The sequence below is a fragment of the Necator americanus genome, chromosome IV, assembly GCF_031761385.1.
Source record: "Necator americanus strain Aroian chromosome IV, whole genome shotgun sequence".
Lineage (NCBI taxonomy): Eukaryota > Metazoa > Nematoda > Chromadorea > Rhabditida > Ancylostomatidae > Necator > Necator americanus.
The window spans coordinates 35,097,951-35,121,014 of record NC_087374.1 but is presented as its reverse complement, the minus strand read 5'-3'; the positions used below and the strand labels follow the sequence as shown (position 1 = coordinate 35,121,014).

At 36.4% G+C, this 23,064-nt stretch overlaps 3 protein-coding genes across 5 annotated transcripts; 1 reads left to right on the top strand and 2 right to left on the bottom strand.

Moving 5' to 3' along the window:
- Positions 1-2,623: 2,623 nt before the first annotated feature.
- Positions 2,624-4,425, bottom strand: RB195_003712 (uncharacterized protein; the record flags this gene model as incomplete). 2 transcript variants are annotated; one of them, XM_064201479.1, is made up of 7 exons in its annotated part: positions 2,624-2,642; positions 2,752-2,775; positions 2,838-2,944; positions 3,027-3,074; positions 3,215-3,244; positions 4,193-4,317; positions 4,392-4,425. In XM_064201479.1, the coding sequence occupies 7 exons, from the start codon at positions 4,423-4,425 to the stop codon at positions 2,624-2,626; spliced, it is 387 nt and encodes a 128-aa protein (XP_064057360.1). The 2 variants fall into 2 exon arrangements, with proteins under 2 accessions (XP_064057360.1, XP_064057361.1); XM_064201480.1 differs by having other exon boundaries at positions 4,392-4,401.
- Positions 4,426-5,651: 1,226 nt separating this feature from the next.
- Positions 5,652-9,082, bottom strand: RB195_003711 (uncharacterized protein; the record flags this gene model as incomplete). Of its 2 annotated transcripts, XM_064201478.1 has the most annotated exons (4): positions 5,652-5,765; positions 5,910-6,043; positions 7,823-7,964; positions 8,990-9,082. In XM_064201478.1, 4 exons carry the CDS (start codon positions 9,080-9,082, stop codon positions 5,652-5,654), a joined length of 483 nt encoding a protein of 160 aa, XP_064057359.1. The 2 variants fall into 2 exon arrangements, with proteins under 2 accessions (XP_064057359.1, XP_013302805.1); XM_013447351.2 differs by lacking the exon at positions 8,990-9,082.
- A 7,280-nt stretch (positions 9,083-16,362) lies between these two features.
- On the top strand, positions 16,363-22,874 carry RB195_003710 (uncharacterized protein; the record flags this gene model as incomplete). The annotated part of the gene is made up of 12 exons (XM_064201477.1): positions 16,363-16,407; positions 16,492-16,609; positions 16,674-16,795; positions 18,544-18,628; positions 18,741-18,817; positions 18,905-18,988; positions 19,062-19,151; positions 19,218-19,360; positions 19,680-19,754; positions 21,368-21,462; positions 21,576-21,697; positions 22,782-22,874. 12 exons carry the CDS (start codon positions 16,363-16,365, stop codon positions 22,872-22,874), a joined length of 1,149 nt encoding a protein of 382 aa, XP_064057358.1.
- Positions 22,875-23,064: the final 190 nt, after the last annotated feature.

Below are 23,064 nucleotides of genomic sequence, written 5' to 3'. Positions count from 1 at the left end.
CATAGGGCAACGTTATGTCTAGCGCTAAATTGCATAATTTAAGCCTTCTGTCACTAAAGCAATTTCTATTAAACTCATCAAAGTGCTCAGTAAAAAGTAAAAATATATTTCACCTTCTCTGATTTTTCTCTGATTCTCTGATCTGATTTTTTTTAGATTTTCTAGATTTTTTCTAGATTAAATTCTTAGAGGGCCTGAACGCAATTACAGTGACTACTTGACGGTTGTTCCTGTTCGTCAACCCAGGTCCGTTAACTGCAAATCCTTGCTGTAGATATTTCTATTTAATACCCATTTGCCAACAAAAATTGTTCGGTATTGGTTTTTACCAGAAACTTTCTCTATATTGACTATACATATTCGGGGAATGAACATTATTGCATGAATTTGCGGCTGAAAAATTCGCATTTCCAGAAGAAATCTTTGGATTTTTCGTTGCTGGAAACTGTATGATAGTTTTGAGGATCCGAGCATAAATGGGCATGGAAGACGGTCGAGATAAGTCATAGAAACTCTGTGGATATCAAATTTCTCGCATTTTTTTCTCGCAAGCTTTTCCTTATTTGTGGACAGAAGACGTCTAAATGGTCAAATATACTCACAGAGGAGTCTCAGTTCATGGATGTCTCAGTGAAGCAGGTCCAGAATTGTTAATTCTGGGGGTATAGGAATAAAAATATGTACGTTTTTATTAGATGTCAATATTTTGCCGACTGCCTAGGATAGGGGTTTTTGAACCCTATAAGGTTGTTAGCGTGGATATACATAAGCCGCCCATTTCACATATTTTGCTAGAGAGAGAGAGCACAGTATTGGTTCAAGACTATAGAACATGAAGGGTTGTGGATCAGATTTGGGTTTATCCTAGCATAGCACATGAACGCTAATGAAGCTAGCTGTAGGGTTGACAAAGATTGGCAATGAACGTTGATGGAATGATGAGTGTATGCGCCGAAGACGCAGCGTCCGAGTACAATAAGGGTCCATATGTCGGCTGCCTCTTAACCCTGCACTACATTAGAATGGCTATTAAAGTGTCAAACGACGAGAGACATGAGGTCAATACCGTACTCATCCTCCTACCACAAACACAACCACATGCACTTCAGGAAAAGGCTAAAACCTGAAAAAAAAGAACGAAATGACATATGCACAACGCACAACGGATTGAACTATCGCGCCAGAAGCTCGTGTATAAGAAAATAAATAAATAAAATCCAAGAAGTGTGAATGTTGTTGCGTGGGTGTGATTTTGCGTACAATACACAGCGTACTAATTACTCAGCAGAGTTCATGACCCCGCCTCGATGACACTTGCGGTGACAATAGGTGCACAATTAATTCAACACCTCTCATCTCGCATTTCGCGAATCATCACCACAGTACACCGCTGTTTACCGTAATTAGTAGTAAATGATTTACAGGAACTTTTGTTTATTATTGTTCAACTTAAGCTGTTTACTGTAATTAGTATTAAGAAAATCACAGAAATTTTGTACACTGAATAGTTTATTTATTGTTTACTTCAACTTAAGTTCGGTTACAGATTTAATCATGCATTAAAACAAACAAGTAATTCTAAATTGATGAAGTCTTGCTCCGGGGAATTTCTGGGGGTTTTTTTTCCGGAAAAAAGTGATTTTTTTCAACACTGTGATGCCATCGAGATGTGAGGAAGTTAACTTTTGATTTTCATTTCTTCTTGATACTGTATGTGAGGGAAAACGTGATGTCCGTGTAGAGATTAGATGTGGATGTCTTTGGGACATTGAGCAGTATTGATTTATGAGCAAGCCCATCCTTCTAACTGTTCACTTTTGGAGCCAATTTCTTCTACGAATCTCTCTGTGGTGGAGATATTTCACATTTTTTAGGGTTTGAGTCGTAGACCCTGCTATCTTTTTGATGTGATGTCGCGACATGCGGCCTGGAACATCGTTTTAGCCATTTTGACCATGTGTAAGATTGTACAGGTTGGTTTTTCTTGTGATCTACAATCGAAAGTGAAGATTTCCTTCCAAATTCGTTGTGTAATAAAGCTCCATCCGTTCCAAATGATTAGATCAATTGTGGTGGGCTACGCGACCGGCTTTTCCAGAGTATGCGAACGAAAGGATCAGCGATTAGGTCAATGTTTGATGGTTAGGGGGCGAAAGTCATAGAAGAATCATCATGGCAAAAAAGAATTCATGGAAATTACGTATATATGGTACGTTGGAAATAGATTTTTGGATTTGTATGTGATTCCGTGTCGAGATGCGAGCAATATAGTCAGGACGTGCTACTCTTGTCCTGAACGTGTGCTACATACATCCTACGTGTATACCTTCATAGTAATTTGGTGTCGAAACCGTTCAGGGTGGGAAGTATTCGTAAGACATATTCGTTCCCTTGATTTCTACTTTTTTCTTCGTTTTTTCCCCATAGTATTCATTTTCTCATTTCCTACTCATTTTATTATCACCGCTTCTTTATACCGGCCGTACAGAAATTTACTACTACATATGCACTACATTGCGAAAACAAATAAAGAAAAGTTTTAAGAAAGACGGCTAGAAGCGTTTCGTACATTCACTTGACAATGACAATAAAAGATCACAAATTAGAGTGTCCATGATATTTTTCACTGAACTGCACCCTCTCTGAAATTTACACACATGGAGTTTAACTGTATTCCGCAGAAACCTCTAGCATATCGGTTCTTTTATTTCTGGAAAATATTGATTTCCATAATAAAGTCAAACCACTCACCGCATCATGTTAGTTCGTTTTTTGCTGAAAAAAATTAATTGATCATTGGAGGGGGAATCGGAAACCACTAGATTCTTTAAACGAACTTTTGCTTTGGCACTGCAGGTGGGATTACGAGGAATCTATTATCAGACTTTGCATATTGTTTTCGTTGATTTCGTGGCATTCCCACAAATCCAAATGCTGGATCCTCCTTGAATTTGTAGAAATTATTACATATGGTAAATAGTTCAAAATGTTGTGTATTTGAACAGCTATGTAAGCTATGAACTGACTTCTTGTTCTGGTCCGACAAGTGGTAAAGGCTCTTCACCTCCTGCGTCCTGAAAGTTTTGGTACTGTGGTTAGAACAGTCCGTACCTATCATTGCGAAGTCGATAATCGACATTTGACGAATAGAATTGAAATGGGATCAAACACAAATGAAAAATTTAAAGAAAACTCAAAATCAAACACAACCAACTCCTTCTGACATCGGAGGAGGACCATATTGCTGAAAATGGTAGGAAATTTAGGTTACTTCACTAATAAATGTGTTGTAGTTCTGCAGCTCCTGGCTGGTGCTACCATAATCTTCACTCCAATTTTTTTTTAGTTTAGAAGCTTTAGTGTTTAGAAATGAGCTAAAGTGAATTGTCAGACAAATATTGGTGATTCGTAGTCTTTGCCTACATGTGTTTTGTTGTCTCTTTCTTTGAATGTCGCCAAAATTTTGGCGGATTCTCGAATTAAGTAATTACAATATTTGCTAAAATATGCCTTTATCGATTTGGTAGACGGGAATCGTTAGTTTACACCTAAAGGCAGTGTACCACAGATTCGACGTGGTGAGGGAATACGCGGGAAAAGTTAGTGATGGGGTTGAAGATCGCGAGATCCGGGTTTGGTTCCATTCATCTCTCCCTAGTCGTCATAAGAAATGGCTTGGAAACCGCTTTATTTCCTACGTTCCTACGAGGTACGTTGGAACGCTCCTCTATACACACGCCCCGGCTCCCTCAGCAGCATTTTGGTTTCACATGAATAGGCCGGTGAGAAGACATCGCCGATGTTGATCACCGCTCGCATTTGGTTGCGGCGTGTGGACAAGGGTGGTTACAACTGATTTCGTAGGAAAGAGCGGTACCTTCCACTCCATTTTTTACGACGATTGGGTCGACATGACCGGAACCACTACGAATTCCGCAATCTACAGCCCCACTTCTGTTTTTTTTTCCACGGATCCCCTTACCGCGTCAGATTCGTAGTATGCTGCCTTCAACGATTCTTTGAAATATTCTCTGCAAATAAAGATGGCGATGACAAATTCAAACGAGAGTTATTCGACGCAATTTCGTAGTTTTGGTGAAAACCATGGGTCTATCACCGTAATCATAATGGAAAGACGTGGTTTGATCTAAATTACGATATAACTCAGCCAGGACCCAGGAAGTAAGATTACCCGCAATCTCAATTTTTTAGAAATCTTCTTCGAATGAACAGCGTAAATCACTGCGCCTACTACACCGAGGACAAAATCTAGTACAATTATTCCAACCATGATTACTTGAAGCGCAAATGTAGTTCCTGGAAGAAAAGAATTTGAGGAGGAGGAGGAAGAAGATACGATACGGGCAGCTCGCGTAGTGTATTCAACTCACCGGGAGACATTCTTGCCTCAAGCCAGTTTCCCATCTAATAGAAAACGTTGTCGGAAGCCACCATTCGAGTGACCTGTAGACTGCAAATGGGGAACCCTTTTGGGATGTTTACATATAAACTAGGGAGAAAATACTCCTGTTTATCACCGATAGTGATTTCGATGTGTATTGATCGCTTTCCTTGATATCAGTGCTAAGCAGCAGTTTGAGAGAGAGAGAGAAAATAACCCGAGAATAAAGAGAATGTCAAGTGACAGAAACAGTCTGTCTATGAAATAATAAATGTGAACAGTGTATCAGAGTAATTCATACATGAATCTTCCATAAGTTTATATGATTTCCAAGGGGTTATCAATAAATTCTGAGATTGAATCTGAATTCTGAGGAGAGATATCCCGTGCTCAACCTCTTTCTACCACATTTCCTTATTATTTTTGACAGTGATGTCGTTTGCATAAGGTTTTCTCAATTTTAATTAGGTTCGAATAGGTTGAAAGTTCTTGATTTCTCACGTAATCGGTGCTTTGACAAGGTTTTGACATCCACACAGAATCACAAATCAAATATTTATGATTTTGTGTGAATGTCAAAACTTTTTATTTGTCAAGACTAAATCCTTCAAACATATGGGAAATTAGCAGCTCGTTTACTTTCGGATGGTATCCTCGAGATTTATCTTTGTCCACTCCCAACGTCGTACGGTCCGACGGTTTGCGACGGATTTTGGGACAGAAGGTAGCAGCGGTGTTAAACTTCGTAACAGTTTTATTTAGATTCCGTGATTTATTTATTTCTTTTTTCATTTATTGTTTATTTTGATTCCCAATTTTTTGAAGTCTTTTCTTTCTTCTTTTCGCATTGGATTTTCTGAATTTTAAAGTTTTTCTCATTAAATTTTGGAACTCTCTAAATTCTGAATCCTAATTTTCACTCTAGACTAAAAAAAGCTGTATAATTAAATTCATTTTTTGTTCTTTTTCCCTTCTGTGATTTCCAGATTTTGATTCTTTTCCTTCTTAGATTTTTCGTTATTGTGCCAGGCGGGTGCTGGAGTTTTTTTTTATGATGTGAACTCACCAATCTTCAAATATCTCTCTGTTCAGTGCAGTGAATTTTGCATTTTTATATGCGTATAATAAATTATGCTACAGTACAGCTACGAGCAAATTATTTCAAGCCCTTTTAGCAGCGGATACTTATTCAAGATGATGTTCATTTGTTTATACAAAATATTGCTGTGAGGAAATGAGAATTGTTCATCTAGCATTTCTCCTTATCGACTGCTGAGATGATGTCCAACGTCACATATGTCATGTCGTAGACGCTATCAATTTTCGATTTTGGAATGTCGAACTCGGTGATTCGTTTGCAACCCTAAAATGAACCATCTTAATATTTTCTGCACTCTTTTTACCTCACCACACCCATCCGTTACGGATTTCTTTGAAATAAATTCACCACGGATGATTGATTCGCTAATTCTGTTCATTGTACGATGATGAAGAAGAAGAAACTGACCGGTTTCTTAACATTGCAAGTGTGAGTGATTCTTAAGAATGGTTCGATTGAACCGACTTCATTTTGTCCACCTTTCACGAGAAATTCACCTTCTTTTGAGGTTTTCTTTGTGTCGAGTAGGTCATTGGGATCAACTGAAAACACGCTTATTAATTAACGAAGTTGAAGTTTCCCTGCAGAATTTCTTTACCAAATTTTCCAGAAAATATTTTTTCTCCTCCAAATTTGAAGTTGCATACATAGTTGATGGTGATATGTCAAGAATTTACCGCAAATTCCGCTGTTTAGGGCTCTAGCACATTTTATAGAGTATTTTATATCTTTATATTATTTTTTATATTTTATATATTTTGTATTATTGTTTCATTATTTATTATCATTATTATTTATTTATTTATTATTATTTGTTATCATTATTATTATTTATTTGTCATTATTATTATTTATTATTTTATTATTCATAATCATTATTGTTATTATTTTAATTATTATCAATTTTAATTTTATCTATTACTCTTTTATTATTATTTATTATTGTTATCATTTTGTACTACCGTTAATAATGCAACACTCCTTTTCCTTGCTTCAAACTTTTTTTTTGTCGAAATCTACGAAAGTCCTTGACGGGCTGAGGCGTTAGTCAAGCGCAATAATTCAATAATAATAGTCAATAATTCCTGCATGGGTGGTAAATGACCCGACAAATTAAAAGAAAACAAAAATAAAAATAAAATAGATTGTGAAGAGATTCTAGAGAGAATTTGCCATGTATACTGTTGTTATTGATTCTCTAAACTACCTATTGTGCGTTGGAACGATGTATCCATGAATAGGACTAATAGCAATAAAATTTTTTCATGTGTTCACGATAGCGCGCTAAATTTTGTGCATATCGATTGTTATCGGCAAAGAACTCAAAGAACTGCCTAAATAAAGTTCTCTGTATGACTTTAAAACAAACTGCTGCACAACAATTGGCGACGAAAAAAGAAGATCGATGATGTTTTGAAAAAAAAGTTTGCAGATCTCTCTTACAGTATCTACAAAAAAAAGTGGTTCTACGATACCTCTCCTTTTGTGGGTGAGACTCTGTTTTCTGAATTCTATAGCACATCTTTCCGCAAGGAGTTTTCGAAATGAAATATTGTACTCGATAAGTAAATTCAATCCAATATTGCTTGAATTTCTTCTGAACAAAACAAGATATTCTAATTTTTTTTTATTTTTCCAGGCTCTGAAGAAGGTGACGATGCCGAAACGTTAGCCAGAATAAAGATAAATAACAATCTTGGTTCTGCTTAAAAAGTAGTACACAAACAAGATATTCCTTTTTTTAGTGCGAATTCTCATTCACGTGCGGTCGAGTCAAAACGACACTAGGCACAGTGCAGTTGCGTAAGCGGATGCGTTGGAAGCGACGAAGTGGAGAGAGCGCTTTGGATCAAGGTGGAGCTTGGAGCGATGGGTGCGAGCCAGGGACTCCTTCCTTGATCCTAACCGCTACGCTCTTCCGCACCGCTCTTCCGCCGCTTACGCAACTGCACTTTGCCTCATGTTGTCTTGACTCCACTGTACATCATTCATCAAAGGATAAAAGGAAGAGTGTCTGCTTGGGATGTGCCACGTTCACTTCAATTCAGAATTGTTTGAGGTTTAGGAACGTGTGACTGGCCTATAGAATGACTTTCAGGGGCTACCCGATGAGTGAAGTCAAAATTTCCATCCTCCCAGGCCAAGTCTGGTACCAATTTATCAATCCCGGAGGGATGAAAGCCTTGGTTAGCACTGGGGCGGATTCAAACCTTCGATCGATCGTGAAGGCAATGGAACCTTTAACCGACTACGCTACACCGGTCCCATAATTAATTAAATCATCATGAATATTTGAAGAAATATTAAAATTGTGAACTCACGGGTGTCTCTCTCCCACAATTCCACAGTTACATCAGCCATTCGTTTCTTATTGCAGATAGTAGTCCCCTTGACGGTGACATTCTGCATTTTTGCGTGGACGGCGACAAGCACCACAGCGACAAACAAGCAAACCGATCTCATCTATAACGTTAGAATGAGAAATCAGAGCAATGATGGGAATTTATAGCGACACCAGCATGATTCATCGGCCGAATTTTTAATTATGGATGATGGCGAAGAATTCACAGCGATTAATAGATGCTTTAATGCTTTTAGTGCCGTTTTCATCGGCACTTATTGATGTTTACTGTTTCGTTATTCAAAATGAATCATTCTTAGAATTTTCCGCAAATCGCTGAGATATTTTTTCTTGGACCACTGTAGTGACAACAGGGAACACGGTGGAATTGTTTAAAGGAATAATTTCAGACTTTATAGTCATTTACCTGTTTAATATGCTCTATCTATGGTACCTGTCTTTTGAGCATATCGTATACCTACAGTAATCCCGATTGAAAAAAAATACAGTATTTGAATACGCAGCTTTTTGATTTATTTGCTTGAGTTGTAGCCGGGACTGACATTAATCTTTGTTTATTAGCTAACAGCTAAGGTTAGCTTTATTACGTTATATCGTTAATATTTATTTGATATTTGAGACAGTAGTCTTTTATTAAAGTCTTTTATTAAGTCTTTTATTTTATTTTATTGTTAACAAAAATATGTTAAAGATTTTTGAAATCGAAGAATGCGGTTTTACGCTCTCTCAAACGCAGTCATCAGCATGTAGACCAATCATTAAAAGGACCTTTCGAGAAATTTTCAAGGCTGCTACGGTCGTAGATCTCCAAAAGAAGCGTCGTTTAAAAATATCGTAGGCAAAAGGCAAAACTTCGCTCACAAATCCCCAAGAATCCGAAGCATCAGTTTGTCGAACGAGTCAACTTCCACCGGATTTAAGATTGATTTTGTAGGAATTCTAGTTAACAGTACGATTTTAAAGAGATGCCTTATTAATAAATAATTTGAATGATAACTGATAATAATTGATTTAACAAATAATCTTAATTTTACTATCAATTCTCTGTGCATGGTTCCACTTCGTGTATCCTATGGATATAAGAAGTTGTTTCGTTGGGTAAGCTGACGACCGCGGCGATCCTTACCTCTGACCTCTGGATATGAAGGCGAAGAGTCCGGAAGAATATTTTACTCTCTTTTAAGAACTCAACATAGGAAATTTCCTGAAGTGTAAGCATTAAATTCTTTATGAATACAGTTCAGAGAACATTTAGTGCAGTAGCCACGGTAATTCTTTGCCAGAAAACAAAAAAAGTAGTTTTCTTCGTTTAATGACGAAGAACCGTAGTTTGCGAAGAAAAGTTTGACGTTTCTCTCCTTTTTTTTCCTCAACTAGGCAAAAGCATTCATGAAACGGTTGAACAAACAAAGTCTGTTGTGACGGTTCATCTTCTGCACCGCTATATTTACAGCTATATCAACCATGAACGGTACAATGGAAGCAAAGAATCATACACTAATGAACAGAATCTACAAGATTTCCGGGGTTTTTCTTCTGAGGATAACCACCACAGAATGAACTATGATAAACTAAAGTGGAGTATAATTTTCAGTTCCACAGAAAAAAGAAAAAACTGACAAATTTACTGAATAACTTCCAAATTTTAGATCAATTGCGTGATAGTTTGAGTTATGTGGACGAGTTTACCATCACTTCTACACATGATATACATTTATATGTACCGTAATGCAATATTACAGTGAACTTCTAATTTCCTTAATCTAACGTCCATTTCCGAGAAAATTCTTCCGAAAATGTGGAAAATATATATTTTGTGCGATTTTAATTGATTTCAAGGTGATCTTCAACTACTAACACATAGTAAATCATCCAAATCCGTAACAGTCCGTGGAGATCTAGCTTTATGGTAATTTCCAACATTTAACTAATATTATGCTTAGGTACTCTGACAAAAAAGCGCCATAATTAGTATAAATTTAATGTATGTGCTTAGAAAAATAAGAAAAATTTCGAAAAAGCGGCGTTTTGCAAAGTTCTTTACAGATTCTTTATGAAAAAAAAAACTAACGACACAAAAGCAGGTTTGAATCAGATGACTAACAGATCTCCAAAACATTGGAACCGAAGTGAAAGGCTGATATGAACGAATCCGCCCATCATTTACCCAGCTGCAATTATTTTCTTTTTTTCCGGTGAAAATCCGGTTCTCTCCATCAAATTTCCATAAATCAACGATTACTACGCCTAGTTTCGATGGGAGTTTGAAATGGAGTTTAGGATTTTTCCTTTGACTAATTACTGTACAATTACTGTACGATTATGATAGGCAAACTCCAAATAGGCACCCATCAAAAAATGTAATAAATATAGGATCCGGAAAATGTACCAGACTGTTTGTGAATATAGTCGAAATTATTCCCTTATCTACGTTATGATCCCCATTATGGATCACCGTGAGAAACATAATAGCTTAGATCTTTATCACTACGTAGAACTTTAAGGATATAAATGTAGTGTGATTGTATTCATGCGAAAATTTAGGTGGCTCATCGATCGCATCGGTTGTGATTACAGTACGTCAGCGCCGGGTGGAGTTACGCCAAGGAGCAGGGCTAGTGCGGTTCAGTGATGAATTGATGAAATGCAATGATGACAACCATCTACAAATTTAGCAGATCTCGGAAAAAAAAGTTATTTATCTATCGGATCCACAGACCCATCTGTTCACAAAACGCACGGAGAAAAATAATTGATAGTTTTGGGGCAAATTTTAAGTATTGACCCCAATTTTCTAAAATGTTTGAAGAACGTGGTATTAACGACATTTCACGATTTTTTCAAAAAAAAAAATTGCAGTACTGAAGGCTCAGGTTCCTTAGCGGAGCATACATTGATCTACGATGAAATATAAATGACTACGTAAAAAATGTATCTTGGCATGAGGGTAAACTGAAACAGCTGTTCCCTTCCAAAACGCATAAAATATAATTTATTACATTATTGTTATTGTTATTATTACTACTACTATTTTCATTATTATTACAATATCATTACTATCATATTATTATCGTCATTATTATTACTATTATGTCGTTACTACTATATTATTATTACTATTATTGTACTATCATTGCCATTATTATCATTTATAACCTAGAAAAGATTAAACTTCCTAAACGACTTTAAATAAAGTCCAAATAAATGAGGGAGTTTTTGAATGTTTTTTTTTAAATTGTATTAAATTGTGTTGTTAATTGTTTATACATTCATAGGATAGTGGAAATAGAAGAAAATCAATCAGTGGAATCAGTGGTGCAGATAGAAAGTTGGGAAATGTGTGAAAAGTAACGCTATCGTGTCTGACGAAAGTGTAAAAGAGATGCGAGCGTTGATGGCGGCGTTGCACAAATGTTTCTTCGGCGTCGTCACGTCGCTGTTTATATGCACGTCTTAACGATGACAGTGCACCCATAACTGGTTTCAAGTAAAGGTCATCAGAGAAGGAGAGGAAACAATGAGACGACGACGATAACGTCAGCTACACACAAACACACACACCTAGTATTAAACACTTGCTATGTTGGTGGAAAGATCTACGTAAAAGATCTACGTATGCAATAAATAGGCGCCCCCCTCCCAAACCTCAACTGACATTGATCCAACGTTCTTTTTCATTCTTTTCCACGAAAAACGCTCATTATAACGATGAGTCACACAGTCAGGGTTTTCCGAGATTTTCAATTTCTTCGATCGACAATTCCCCCCAGCACAATAGCGTATCTTAACGGCGAACGGGGTAAAAAACCTAGCGAGGGCGAGCGCTTTCATTTCATTCGCAATGATTCGAGGAAAAATTTCGATAACAATAACCGTTCCGGGGAAAAAATTAGGTAAACATGAAATGAGTCAAAGTAACTGATTCAGTCAAACTTACGTCGTTAGATATTTCCAAAGTTGAGTCATAATTACAGTGATGCCTCGGCCGTTACCATTTTAGAAACAATACATATGTGCAATTTTTTTCAAATAATTTTGAAACTTCAACAAAAACCACAAGGAAACGCTGGGGATTCACATGAAGATTCCTATGTGGAACCATATTTACCTGATTTCAATAGCTCACTGATCTAAATCATTTAAATTCAAAATTGAGATTTTTCAATTGATAGTGGGTCGTTCCTTATTGGCCATGGACAAATTGGTATAGAAATTCCTATGGTCGTTCTCCAAACACGTGTTGATTTGAATAGATCTTTGGAAAATTCAAATTAAATCTTTGAAAATGCGGCCAACGCAAGTGCGTTTTTTTCTGTAAAGTTGACAAACATTAAGATCTATTCAAAGGATTCGTGACCGCCACGTCCACTACAACATTTTTTCAATGCAAACAATCCATCAAAACACATATTTACATTAAAATCCGGACGTGAAAATAGGTTGAAAAATCCTTTTGTATGCCATAAGGTTTTTGAGGTTTTTTTCCTTCTTTTATCAAATTGAGGAAGTGGTGGAACAAAAAGAAAAGAAAGGGAACAGAAAATAGCCTTAGAAATAACCTAATTTCGTCGATGTTGAGATCTATTCCAGCTTTGATAGTAGCTGGTGATGGTTCAATGTTAAGAATGGTCATACTTTGACCTGCAGACGAAAAATACAGTTTCATACGTAGCGCAGTCGGTAAAAGGTTCGGTTGTAGCTGGATACGATTTATAAGTTCGTTACCATCCATGAGCCAACCAGACCTTAAACTGCTCAGATCCGTGTGGGTCGATAAATTGATACCGGACTTGTCTGTGAGGACGAAAAAACAGTTACTTGACATACCGCTTCGCCCCCTCAAGGCTCCCAGGCTGTAAACGAGTTCAAAAGTCTCAAACGATTCTGGATTGAACTCGAATGAGTAGACGTGGGCGATAGGAATTGATAACGTTCGTATCATAGAAATTGATCAACGTCCTAGATTTTTTTTTCACTTTGTCTTTCAGTTATTTGTGTATTTGTCTGTTTATCTCGACTTACCGTACTTTCTTCAAGCTTATAAGATTACAAAATTAAAATTATTCACAACAATTGCTGTTATGATTAATTACTCACAAAATTTTGAACTGTTGTAACAAGAAAGAATAGAAAAAGAAAAGAGGCTGTTGTAAGGTATAATGCATGTGAGTTTTGGAATTCAATTCTGAAACATGCAGTAAAAATTAAAATTACAAAACTAGAACAGAAATTCAAATAAAAACAAAAGAAAAATTATCAAAAATTAAAATTAAGGCTAAAATTAGCCACACATTAAAGTTGAATAAACATTGAAACTGTTAGAAAAAGTTTTGTTAAGTTTCTAATGGTGTTTACATGAAGTTTCCTATTCGTGAATAACGAACGAATGAATATTGATTTTTGCGAAAACCACTTCCTCCTCAAAAAATAGTAGAAAAAAAATTTTTTTTTGATGAGTTCATCTTTATTGTTTTTGAATTCCCAAGACAAGTGAAAGGAATAGAAATTCTTCCATCTCCTACATCATTTCATCAATTCTGAGACATTTTGGAGGCAAAAATATGTACTCCATCAAGTACATATTTTTCTCTCAGCGACCTTTCTCATTACTGGAAACTTTCAAGATGGATCTCTTCAGCAGCTGAAAATATGCAACTTTAACTAGAGTACCCATGAAAATATTCGTCTTTTTACGTAGGTTTCTCTCCAGGAACAAAATTCAATTAAAAGTGAGTACGTTAGAGATTAAATCACCAACATATCATAACTTTTGCTGAGTAAAGAGTTCGGACTGATTTTCTGAACGAAAACACGAAGGAAGGGACGTCGCTTCCATGTTTTCTTACTATAACCTAATATATTTATATCTACAATTATTTTTCAATTTTATAATTATTATATTATATTTATGTTCATTTACTTATTTTATAATAGTTACAATTTATAATAATTATAGTTAATTTTTTCATCAAAATGCGCAATTCAAATCTTAAGATTCTTAAATCCAAATCTTTATGTCCGTAAATCCTCATGCACTTATTCAAAATTTATTCGATTAGGTAAACAATGTCTTTAATTTAATAAAAATTATAAATTTTAATTTAATTTTTGATCCACTTTGACCAGTACATTGAGAAAATTTGAAACCTTCGAATATTTTTTTTGTGGGATTTTATTTCCAGCGACTTGATTCTCATGCAGTTTCTGTTTTCTGATTTATTTTTAAGTTTTCTGTTGAGAGTATGTTCCTAGGATGTACTTGAACGAAACAAGTTTTCGACATACGAAATAACATCAAAGTTTCAAAAAGTTTGGTCCTTGAGAATATTGAGGTGCACAACAGTCATGAATTGTAAGGTATGATGAATAATCTTTTTTTAATCAGAAAATTTCTCGATTTCTCTTTATTCGTCATGTTCAAGATGTTATGAGATTGTTTCATTAGTGGCAGGTTTTTAGGAGAACCTTTCCAGGCAATGGTCTTTACACTGTGATTGATTTCTTTCCGAAAAATATTTTCATATTTTTCTTTCCTAGATCCCTTCATATTTAGTTTTAGTTATTGCGAGAGGAAATTTCACGCAATAACAGAACAACGTTATATTTCTGAATTTGTAACAAAAATAAATGCTGTATTCAACGTGATCAGTAAAAGATTTGCCGCCAGCAGGGGTCGAACCTGCGACCTTGGGCTTATTAGACCCACGCTCTAACCGACTGAGCTATGGCGGCTGACGGGTGTTTAAGCTTCCAGCACTTCCTGGGGATTACTCTGCAGGTCTACTGAGTCTGGATGAATGTGTACCATATATTTAGCTTCACAATGTCCTAGTCACACTTTGAAAAGAAATTTTTGTCGAGAAATTCCTATCCAAATATCTCAAAACTGACCTACTAACAATAAATATCCTGATTATTTTCCAAAATTATGTGCTTATATTTATTTTATTCTGCCGGATTTTCAAATAGTTCTCTAAAATTATTTAAGTGTGCTAAAATAGGGGAATCACCAAGGAAAACAAGGAAAATGTAGAGGTAAGCTGTAAGAAGAAAATCCAGAGAGTTGGGCTCATCAGATTTTTCTCACCTGAACAGCTGAGGCAAAATAAATCGACTGAGTTTAACCCGGGAAAATCTGTTATTTGTGGGTTTGCACTTAATTTTTCTTTGTACAGTTGGTAATGGTCGTTTTACATCCGCAAGGAAACAGCGGTTTTTTAAACGTGGAATAGCGAAACACCCCCCCACCAAAATAGTAATAATATTCTTCTTTTTTTTATAAAAAATTTTAAATAAAAAAAAAAAAAAAAAAAAAATAATAAAAAAAAAAAAAAAAAAAAAAAAAAAAAAAAAAAAAAAAATTTTGATAATAATTTATTAATAATCTATTTAACAAGAAAAATTGGCTCTCATTCAATATGACCTCACGTTGCACGAAAAACAGCCTTAAAGGCATCACTCCACGAATCTGAGGTGGCACGGATTTCAGGTGGAGTATTCGTATACGGGATGGGAGACTATGGAGAGGGGGGAGTTTCTCTCTTTTTTTTTTTTTTACCCTAAAAAAAGCCCGCAAAAGATACGTCTAGACGCATACTCGCACAATTTTTTCAACAAATAAGACCAAAGCCACCCCCACGCCCGGCACGGCCCCCCCCCCCCGGTTTTTTTTAATAAAAAAAAAGAAAAAAAAAAAACCCCCCCCCTCCCCTTTTTTCCCTCCCCAAAACAAATCCCCCCACAAAAATACCAACCCCCCCACCTTCGGGTGGGTGGCCTTATCAAAATACCTTAAAAATTTATTTTTGATTTTTATTATAAAACAAACAAAAACTCACCCAACAAAAAAAAAAAAACACCCCCCCCCCCAAAAAAAAAAAAAAAAAAAAAAAAAAAAAAAAAAAAAAAAAAAAATAAAAAAAAAAAATAATAAATTAATTAAAAAAAAAAAAAAAAAAAAAAACTTTTTTTTTTTAAAAAAAAACCAAAAAAAAAAAAAAAAAAACAACTACGACAGAGGCAGCAAATTAATGGTGTTAATTCCGCTAAGTACTCTACGTATCAACACAGCTATGCATAATAAATGAACATTGATGCCTTTGCAAAGTTAGAACAATAAAAATCCACCGTATAACGTTTTTCAAAAGAATACTCGTCTTCAAAAATCTTTTGCCAAAGCGGAAAACATTTGCCGCCAGCAGGGGTCGAACCTGCGACCTTGGGCTTATTAGACCCACGCTCTAACCGACTGAGCTATGGCGGCTGTGTGGATTCTGATTCACAATCGTTCATGAACATCCTGCATTATCGACCCCTGCAATAAGTGAGCTTCGAGTTTTGATCAAACTACGGAATTAACTTAGCTGTTTTTTCTTAAAATTCCCATAAAAATATCTGGATATCATATCTGGATGCTGATAAATTAATAGATCCCCTCGAACTAAGGGATGAGTTCATTTGTGCTGTTTTCTTTTGCATGAAGGTCGCTCATTGCTAAGTATGAGCGCTGTTGCCGTTAAATTCATAGTGGAGAATCCTGAAAAGGTAGTACATCGTATTTTTTTTCGCCTTTTTCACAGCCAATCATTCATTCATTCATTTTCAATCATTCTGATAATTTTATTTCAGACAGAGTTACATCGAAACAGAAATGCTAATAGAAGTCTGAAGATTAACGATACCATATACAGAGTACATAAGGAATTGCTGAAATGTTCAGAGGTGCTTGGGAAGCTTGTGAAAGAATGTGCGACCAACTTTTACTTCATTTTTATGAAATGAAAAAATATTCTATGAGATTACGATTTCAGCAGATCGTACTTTACTGAGGTTGGATCATTTGACAGCTGATCAGGAAAATTTCACACCATGCGGTCTTGACATTGCTTTGGATTGGTTATATGGGAAAAGAGTGGAATTTACAGACGAACAAGTGAGATATAGGCGTTTTTTGCCCAGCAAACTTGGGGAAAAGTCTGGAATTGCTACAGGATCTAGTTCAAAAGTTCATTGTTCAGAACCACTCTCTTATAAAATGAAAAAATAACAAAAAAAAAAGACCTCAATATTTTGGCTTTGAGCGATTGCATGCGAAAATATGGTTCGAGGGCTCTTCCAGAAAATTTATATCACTCGCTTACCACTGAATCCAGAGAAGAGGTCTGCAAGATCACCTTTGACCTGCTTGACAGAAATGCCGGGTGATGCGGGTGATGGGCGATGTTATGACCTAACGGGGCTTTTCCGCATCCTTACTGAGTTGAATCGTCCTTGAATATATTAGAGCCGTTATATTATTATTATTATTATTATTAGAGCCGCTCCGACAGTATTAGATTTTCCGCTAAATCTCGTACAGAATCTGTCCATCCGTCACTGCACCATATTCTGCTTACGTCCCGCCTAAGCTACCTGTCGATTCCAATCTTCTTCAGATCTCCCTTCACGACTTCTCTCTACAACTTTCCTTCAGGTCCAGGTGATTTCCTTCTCCAGTTCAGAGCTGAGAGTATCCCCGATGTAACTTGGATCCGACTGTCTCTTTATGACTTTACCAATAAATCGAATACGGTTTTCTGCTACTGCTTCAGAGGGCGTTGCAAGATGTTGATGTTTTCCTCGTGTCATCCACCGCCATACTATATCCACTTCCGAGTAAAATTCTTCGTTATGACACTGCATTAGCCACATATACGTGAGTATCCGCTTAACGGCATCACCCCACGAATCTGAGGTGGTACGGATTTCAGGTGGAGTATTCGTATACGGGATCGTAGATTATGAGAAGAGGTGATTCCGTCCATTTTTTTGCTAATTACCGTAAAAAACGGCCCGGACGAGACGGCGCATGCACAAGACTGGCGCGCTCCAATCGAACCTCTTGTACAAAATGGTGCGCCAAAACGAATGAAGCCGTATCTTCTGAACCGTTTTTTAGGGCGAAATTAGGAAGAAATGGACGGAATCACCCTTCTTTCAATAATCTACGATCCCGTATACGAATACTCCACCTGAAATCCGTACCACCTCAGATTTGTGGAGTGATGCCTTCAAGCAGTTTCCTTTCCATGCAGTCGAGCTTCTCTATTACTGCTGACGACGCTGCCTATGTCTCCGATCCGCACATCATGATGGGGCGAATTGAGAATACAAATATAATATGACACCACAATATACACTTAATTAGATTAAATAATAGATTACTAATACTAATTAGATTAGACTGAAAAAGCCTAAAAGGCTACCTGTACGCCTGTTTGAATATCAAGACTTCGACACTGAGTGATTTTACTAGATAATGGCTGAGTTTCCTTCATTATCGACCGGGAGCCAAAACATGTCTTAGTTGAATGAAAATGGAATGTATAAGAAGGTAGGATCAGATAATCAGTCAGAGATTTGAAGCGCAACTTAATAAACAACGAGGTTTTGTGTTTTCCCTCTTTTCTTCTCTTTTTTTCTCTTTTCCTTGTCTTGAAACTTCCATCATCGAACTGTCGTAGAAAGTGGTCGGATTCACGTTGTATGGAATTCACAGTCATCAATTTGGCAAATGCCAAGCCCATGTACATAGAACATATTTCTGTCATCATTCCACCATCATTTTTCATCATCCCTTAAGAAGATTTGTCTTTGAAGATCTTTCAATGTATAAAAAAGTCAAGTAAAGTGACTTTTTAGCTACCGGATGCACTAGCGGCTGCGTTTGCGCTGAAAATGTACGATATGATACACGCCATTGAAGAAGCGGTACTTAACCATATAGGTTAGTCTTACGGAGCGGTTCATTTATCTCAATGTTTCCAAGATTTTTTATTTTTGATTCTTTTACCTTTTAATTTTCTCAAGTTACAGTTAGTTTTTTGGTATTGATTTAGGCGATCCTTTCGCATTGACAATACTTTTGTATCACATCGACAATTTTACGCCAGAAACTAGAAAACAAATTCTAAAAGTACGGTTGTTCTATAGTTTTAGACGAATAGATAATTCAGCTGTTTTTTCTTACTTCTCTTTTTTCGCACATTTGTTGGGTTTTCAGTCCGCAGCCGCAGAAATAGGGGAAGTTTCAAGATTGAGGCCTTTTGTCGGGTGTCCATCGTCAACATTTAGAAGATTAATGAAAGTGAGTTGTGTAATTACAGACAACGAGTCGGCGGCGACTCAAACTACACTCTTTTCTGGATTTTTTTTTTCAGGTCGCTATTAGAAATGTAGGAGATTCGGTTAACGCTATGGATGTGATTGAAGCGATTCTCATTTGGGCTACTGAGAATGTGGAAAACGACGTATGTATATAATAAGTCCCGTAATTACGTCCCATTTAGGCATTATCGTACCCCTATCAATTACAGCTTGTTGTGTCGTTACTGCAGCAAATTCCTATCGATGATCTTTCCACCGATGAAATGGATATGTTATCTGAATTTGCGATTGATTGTGGCCTGGGCAGATTGATGACTGTGGTTACCAATCGATTTTACGCTCTAAACACATCGTAAGTATGTATAGTGCTTTGCTGGTTTTTTCTAGGATACGGTAAGAGGTCGATAGATTCCCAATGATTCCATTTCTTTCACCCCTCAAGATATACTTGAAAACAATGTATTTTTTTTTATTTTTTCAAAAACAAAAGGATAAATCAGAGATTAACTGCACTGTTCAGAAAAAATTGAATTGATATAGAAAAAAGATCCTATAAATAGTTTAGTTTAGAGAAATTTAAAAAAAGCAGATTGGTCTATAAATGCTGAAGTTTTCCATTTTTATGGAATTCACTCATTATTTTTCACTGGCTTCAACTTCGTGGTTTTAAGATCACTGTCACAACGACTCGATTTTGAGGAATCCGAAAATTTGGAAAGATACGTTGAAGAACAAAAAGCTGCACGGTGAGTCGTCGGTTCATTGAACCCATTTGAATCCTATCAATCAATATCAAGCCACTTTCTAAGATTCCTGAGATAAAATTATCTTGAGTACTTCCCACTATCTCTTCAGGACTTTTTTTTTGTGAGTTGCGTGGAAACCTCAACCCCGAAAACCTTATACATCATTGAAGATCTCTTCTCGCCTTCTTTTCTTCTTATCATAAAGACAAGAAAGAAATGAAAAGAATGAAAGACAGAAAGATAATGACACGGAAAGTGATTCAATCATATTCAATTTGGCGAGATAATAGACCTGGGACTAATTTTTAAGCTACACTCATACTGAAAACGATTGACGTCTATTTTCATAGCATAGGTCGACGTGACTGGAAGGAATATTACAGGATTAAGACGGATTGTGGAACTAACAATATTTTACTCATTTACTTAACTTTTCAGTTTTTATTAAGAGAATAGAGACTAAAAATTGCGCGTAGAGAACGAGATCATCGGAGCTATGGATAGGTTCGAATCAATATGTAGCTAGCCGATAGCTGCTGTCATTTCTATGTTTTAAATTCAGTTTCCCAAAATATCAAAAATCATATTTGAGCACTTTAAAAAAAAACAGGACTATAAAGAAAGTATTTCAATCTAAATATAACATGAAAGAAATTAGTGTTTGGAATAGATTATTTTTTGGCGCGAAGATCACATACTAGTGATTGCAAGTGAGCTGATACCAAAAAAAAAAAGAAGAAACTTTCTAAAATGTTGTACTAATACCACTACAGAAAGTTTGTTTACGAATCGAAAGAAAAAAGATGCTACGAATACCACTACAGAAATACAGAAAGTTGAATAGTGATTTAAAAAGAAAGGCCGGAAAGAAAAGAACGGTATCACTGCGCCGCGTAAGAGATAAGGAAGTGAACGTCACCGGCAACGAGAATTTGATTCCAATAATCCAGTGTTCGACAGCGAGACTTCTATGATTCCTTACGACTTCATCTTACTTAAGTACCAAAATTTCTGCAATTTAATTTTGTAACAATTCTGTAATTTAAGATTGTAAATGGACACTCAATAATTTCATGTCATTTTAATATGAAAATAGAACTATGAAGCAAGGGAACAAAATCGCTTGAGTGTTGAGTCGATTAAATAAGAAATAAGCGAGAAGAGAAAATGAAGAAGAAAAAGAAGAAAAGAAAAAGGAAAGAAAGAAAGAAGGTTGCAACAAGGTTTTGGTTTTCAAAAGAACAGTTGTATAGGCGCTTGTGATGTAGCCGTGAAACAAACGCTTGCTCAATCAACTGTGGGATGTTAGTCATTTCTGCAGTCGGATTGTAGGAAGCGAGAGCGAGAGCTATACTATAAATGATAGGCGAAAGGCATTGGACTCCGAAATTCTACGGAGGTTGCGATTTCGAGTGAAAACCCCTCAGTTTGTTTGTGTCCTTTGGAAGTTTTTCTGGACTCCGTAAAAGATCTGCTTCGTAGCCTTCAATAGCACAATACATTCCAATACATTTCTCGAGCGAGAGGAAGCTATGTTAAATTTTACTAATTGTTTAGCGTTAGTTTAATTTAGTGAACTTAATTTTTTCAAGAGTAAGTAACTTTCCTTCTAGTGAGGATCGCAATGGTAAGCGAATTGCCGCTGGCAAAAATGTTACCAGTACAAGAACTACGCAAGATAAAACGGAAGTGAAAGAAGAACCAGCTGGTAAAATGAGTGCTTCCCGGCATCTCTTCCTTTCTTGCTTGGAAAATTATGAGAAATTATGTGTAACAGGGGAAGAAAGTAGTGAAATTTTGAGATTTCTTATAATTACTCAGGGATACGGATTATTGCCACGCCAGAAGACCGTCAATACATTAGGAAAATAATGGAGAAGACAGAAGCTGTATATTTTGGCGCTGTACCGCTTGAGAAGTCCAACAATGATCTACATATTGAGGTGAGTAAGGAGCTGAGGAATCGGATATAGAATTGTCCATGAAAACTACTAAATCGCGCGATTAAAGCACGTTTTTTGTGCGATCTGAAATCTGAAACGTCTACCATTCCTACTACGTCATAGTAAATCACCTATGAAGCTATGAAGTTATTATCCATAGTTTTTCCTGTGTAAAATGGTTTTTGCCGTGTCACGCGGGTCTTCACTATATAGGTGTAGGTCCGGGTGTTGTCCTCACGACACGAACACGATTGGAGTATATGTTTACCTCAGACTTGGGTAAAAACCATGCACATAAAGCGAGTAACTATAGTAACGTGGGCAATGTAACACAACAACGTAAGTGACAACATAACAACATTAATGATCACATATAAGCACAGTTCCATCATTATGAGGTTCTTAGCTTAAAAACGACAAACTGAAAATAACTATGTCAGTTGAACCGTATCACGATTACCAAAAAAGCTAGTAATGTTCGTAAGAACCTCGTAAGAGTTAGAAAATAGCAAGGAATGCAAGAACCGAATAGAGCAGAAACACGAGGATACTGTCTACGAGGAGACTTTGCTTATGCATACCAAGGGCTACTACGTCGAGTTCGATGAAGATGAGCTGCACCAAGTTACAACTTGAGCCGAAACCGAGTAAACAACGAAACCCAAAGGCGAGAAAACTGTGGTAATCATGCAGAGCAGAGCCATAGTGAGTAAGCTAGTAAGTAAGTAGTGAGTGAGTAAGCATACGTTGTAGTTGCACACCATGTCGACCCTCGGCTTATATATCATTTTTTCCTCTCATGATACTTCGAAACCTTCAGCTGCCCTTCCTCGTGGGCTCTATCGTCTCATCTGTGCGCTCGAAATATTTCGGATACATTTAGCTCTCTTTTTTAATCGCGCTTCTGCGATACTCTCATAATCAATTGCAAATCATCTACGTAGGTAACCATAGTCTTCGTGTTCACGTTCATCCAATTAACCGAACCTTAGGGGTGAATTTTTTGCGAGTATTGTTGCCAGAAAAACCCCACAGCTTCAGATTTCTCTTTCAAACACATCACTACTTATCATTCAACACCTAGATCACCTATCAAGGACCAAAAGAAGCTGCAAAAGACGATCCCGTGAAACTTTATTTCGATTTCGAGATCGATCCACCTGTTACTGTTTCATAGGAATTTCAAGTGAATCCTCGTTTTAAGCATAACGACAGTAATTCCAACTATTCTGTATACTGTAATAAAGATTTCCACCTGTTCACTTCAAATCACTTAGCATTTAAAGATATTCATTCAGTTATATTCTTTAACAAACACATTATGAAGACGTGTAGTAATTCTTTGGAATTAATTCTATGCACATCCA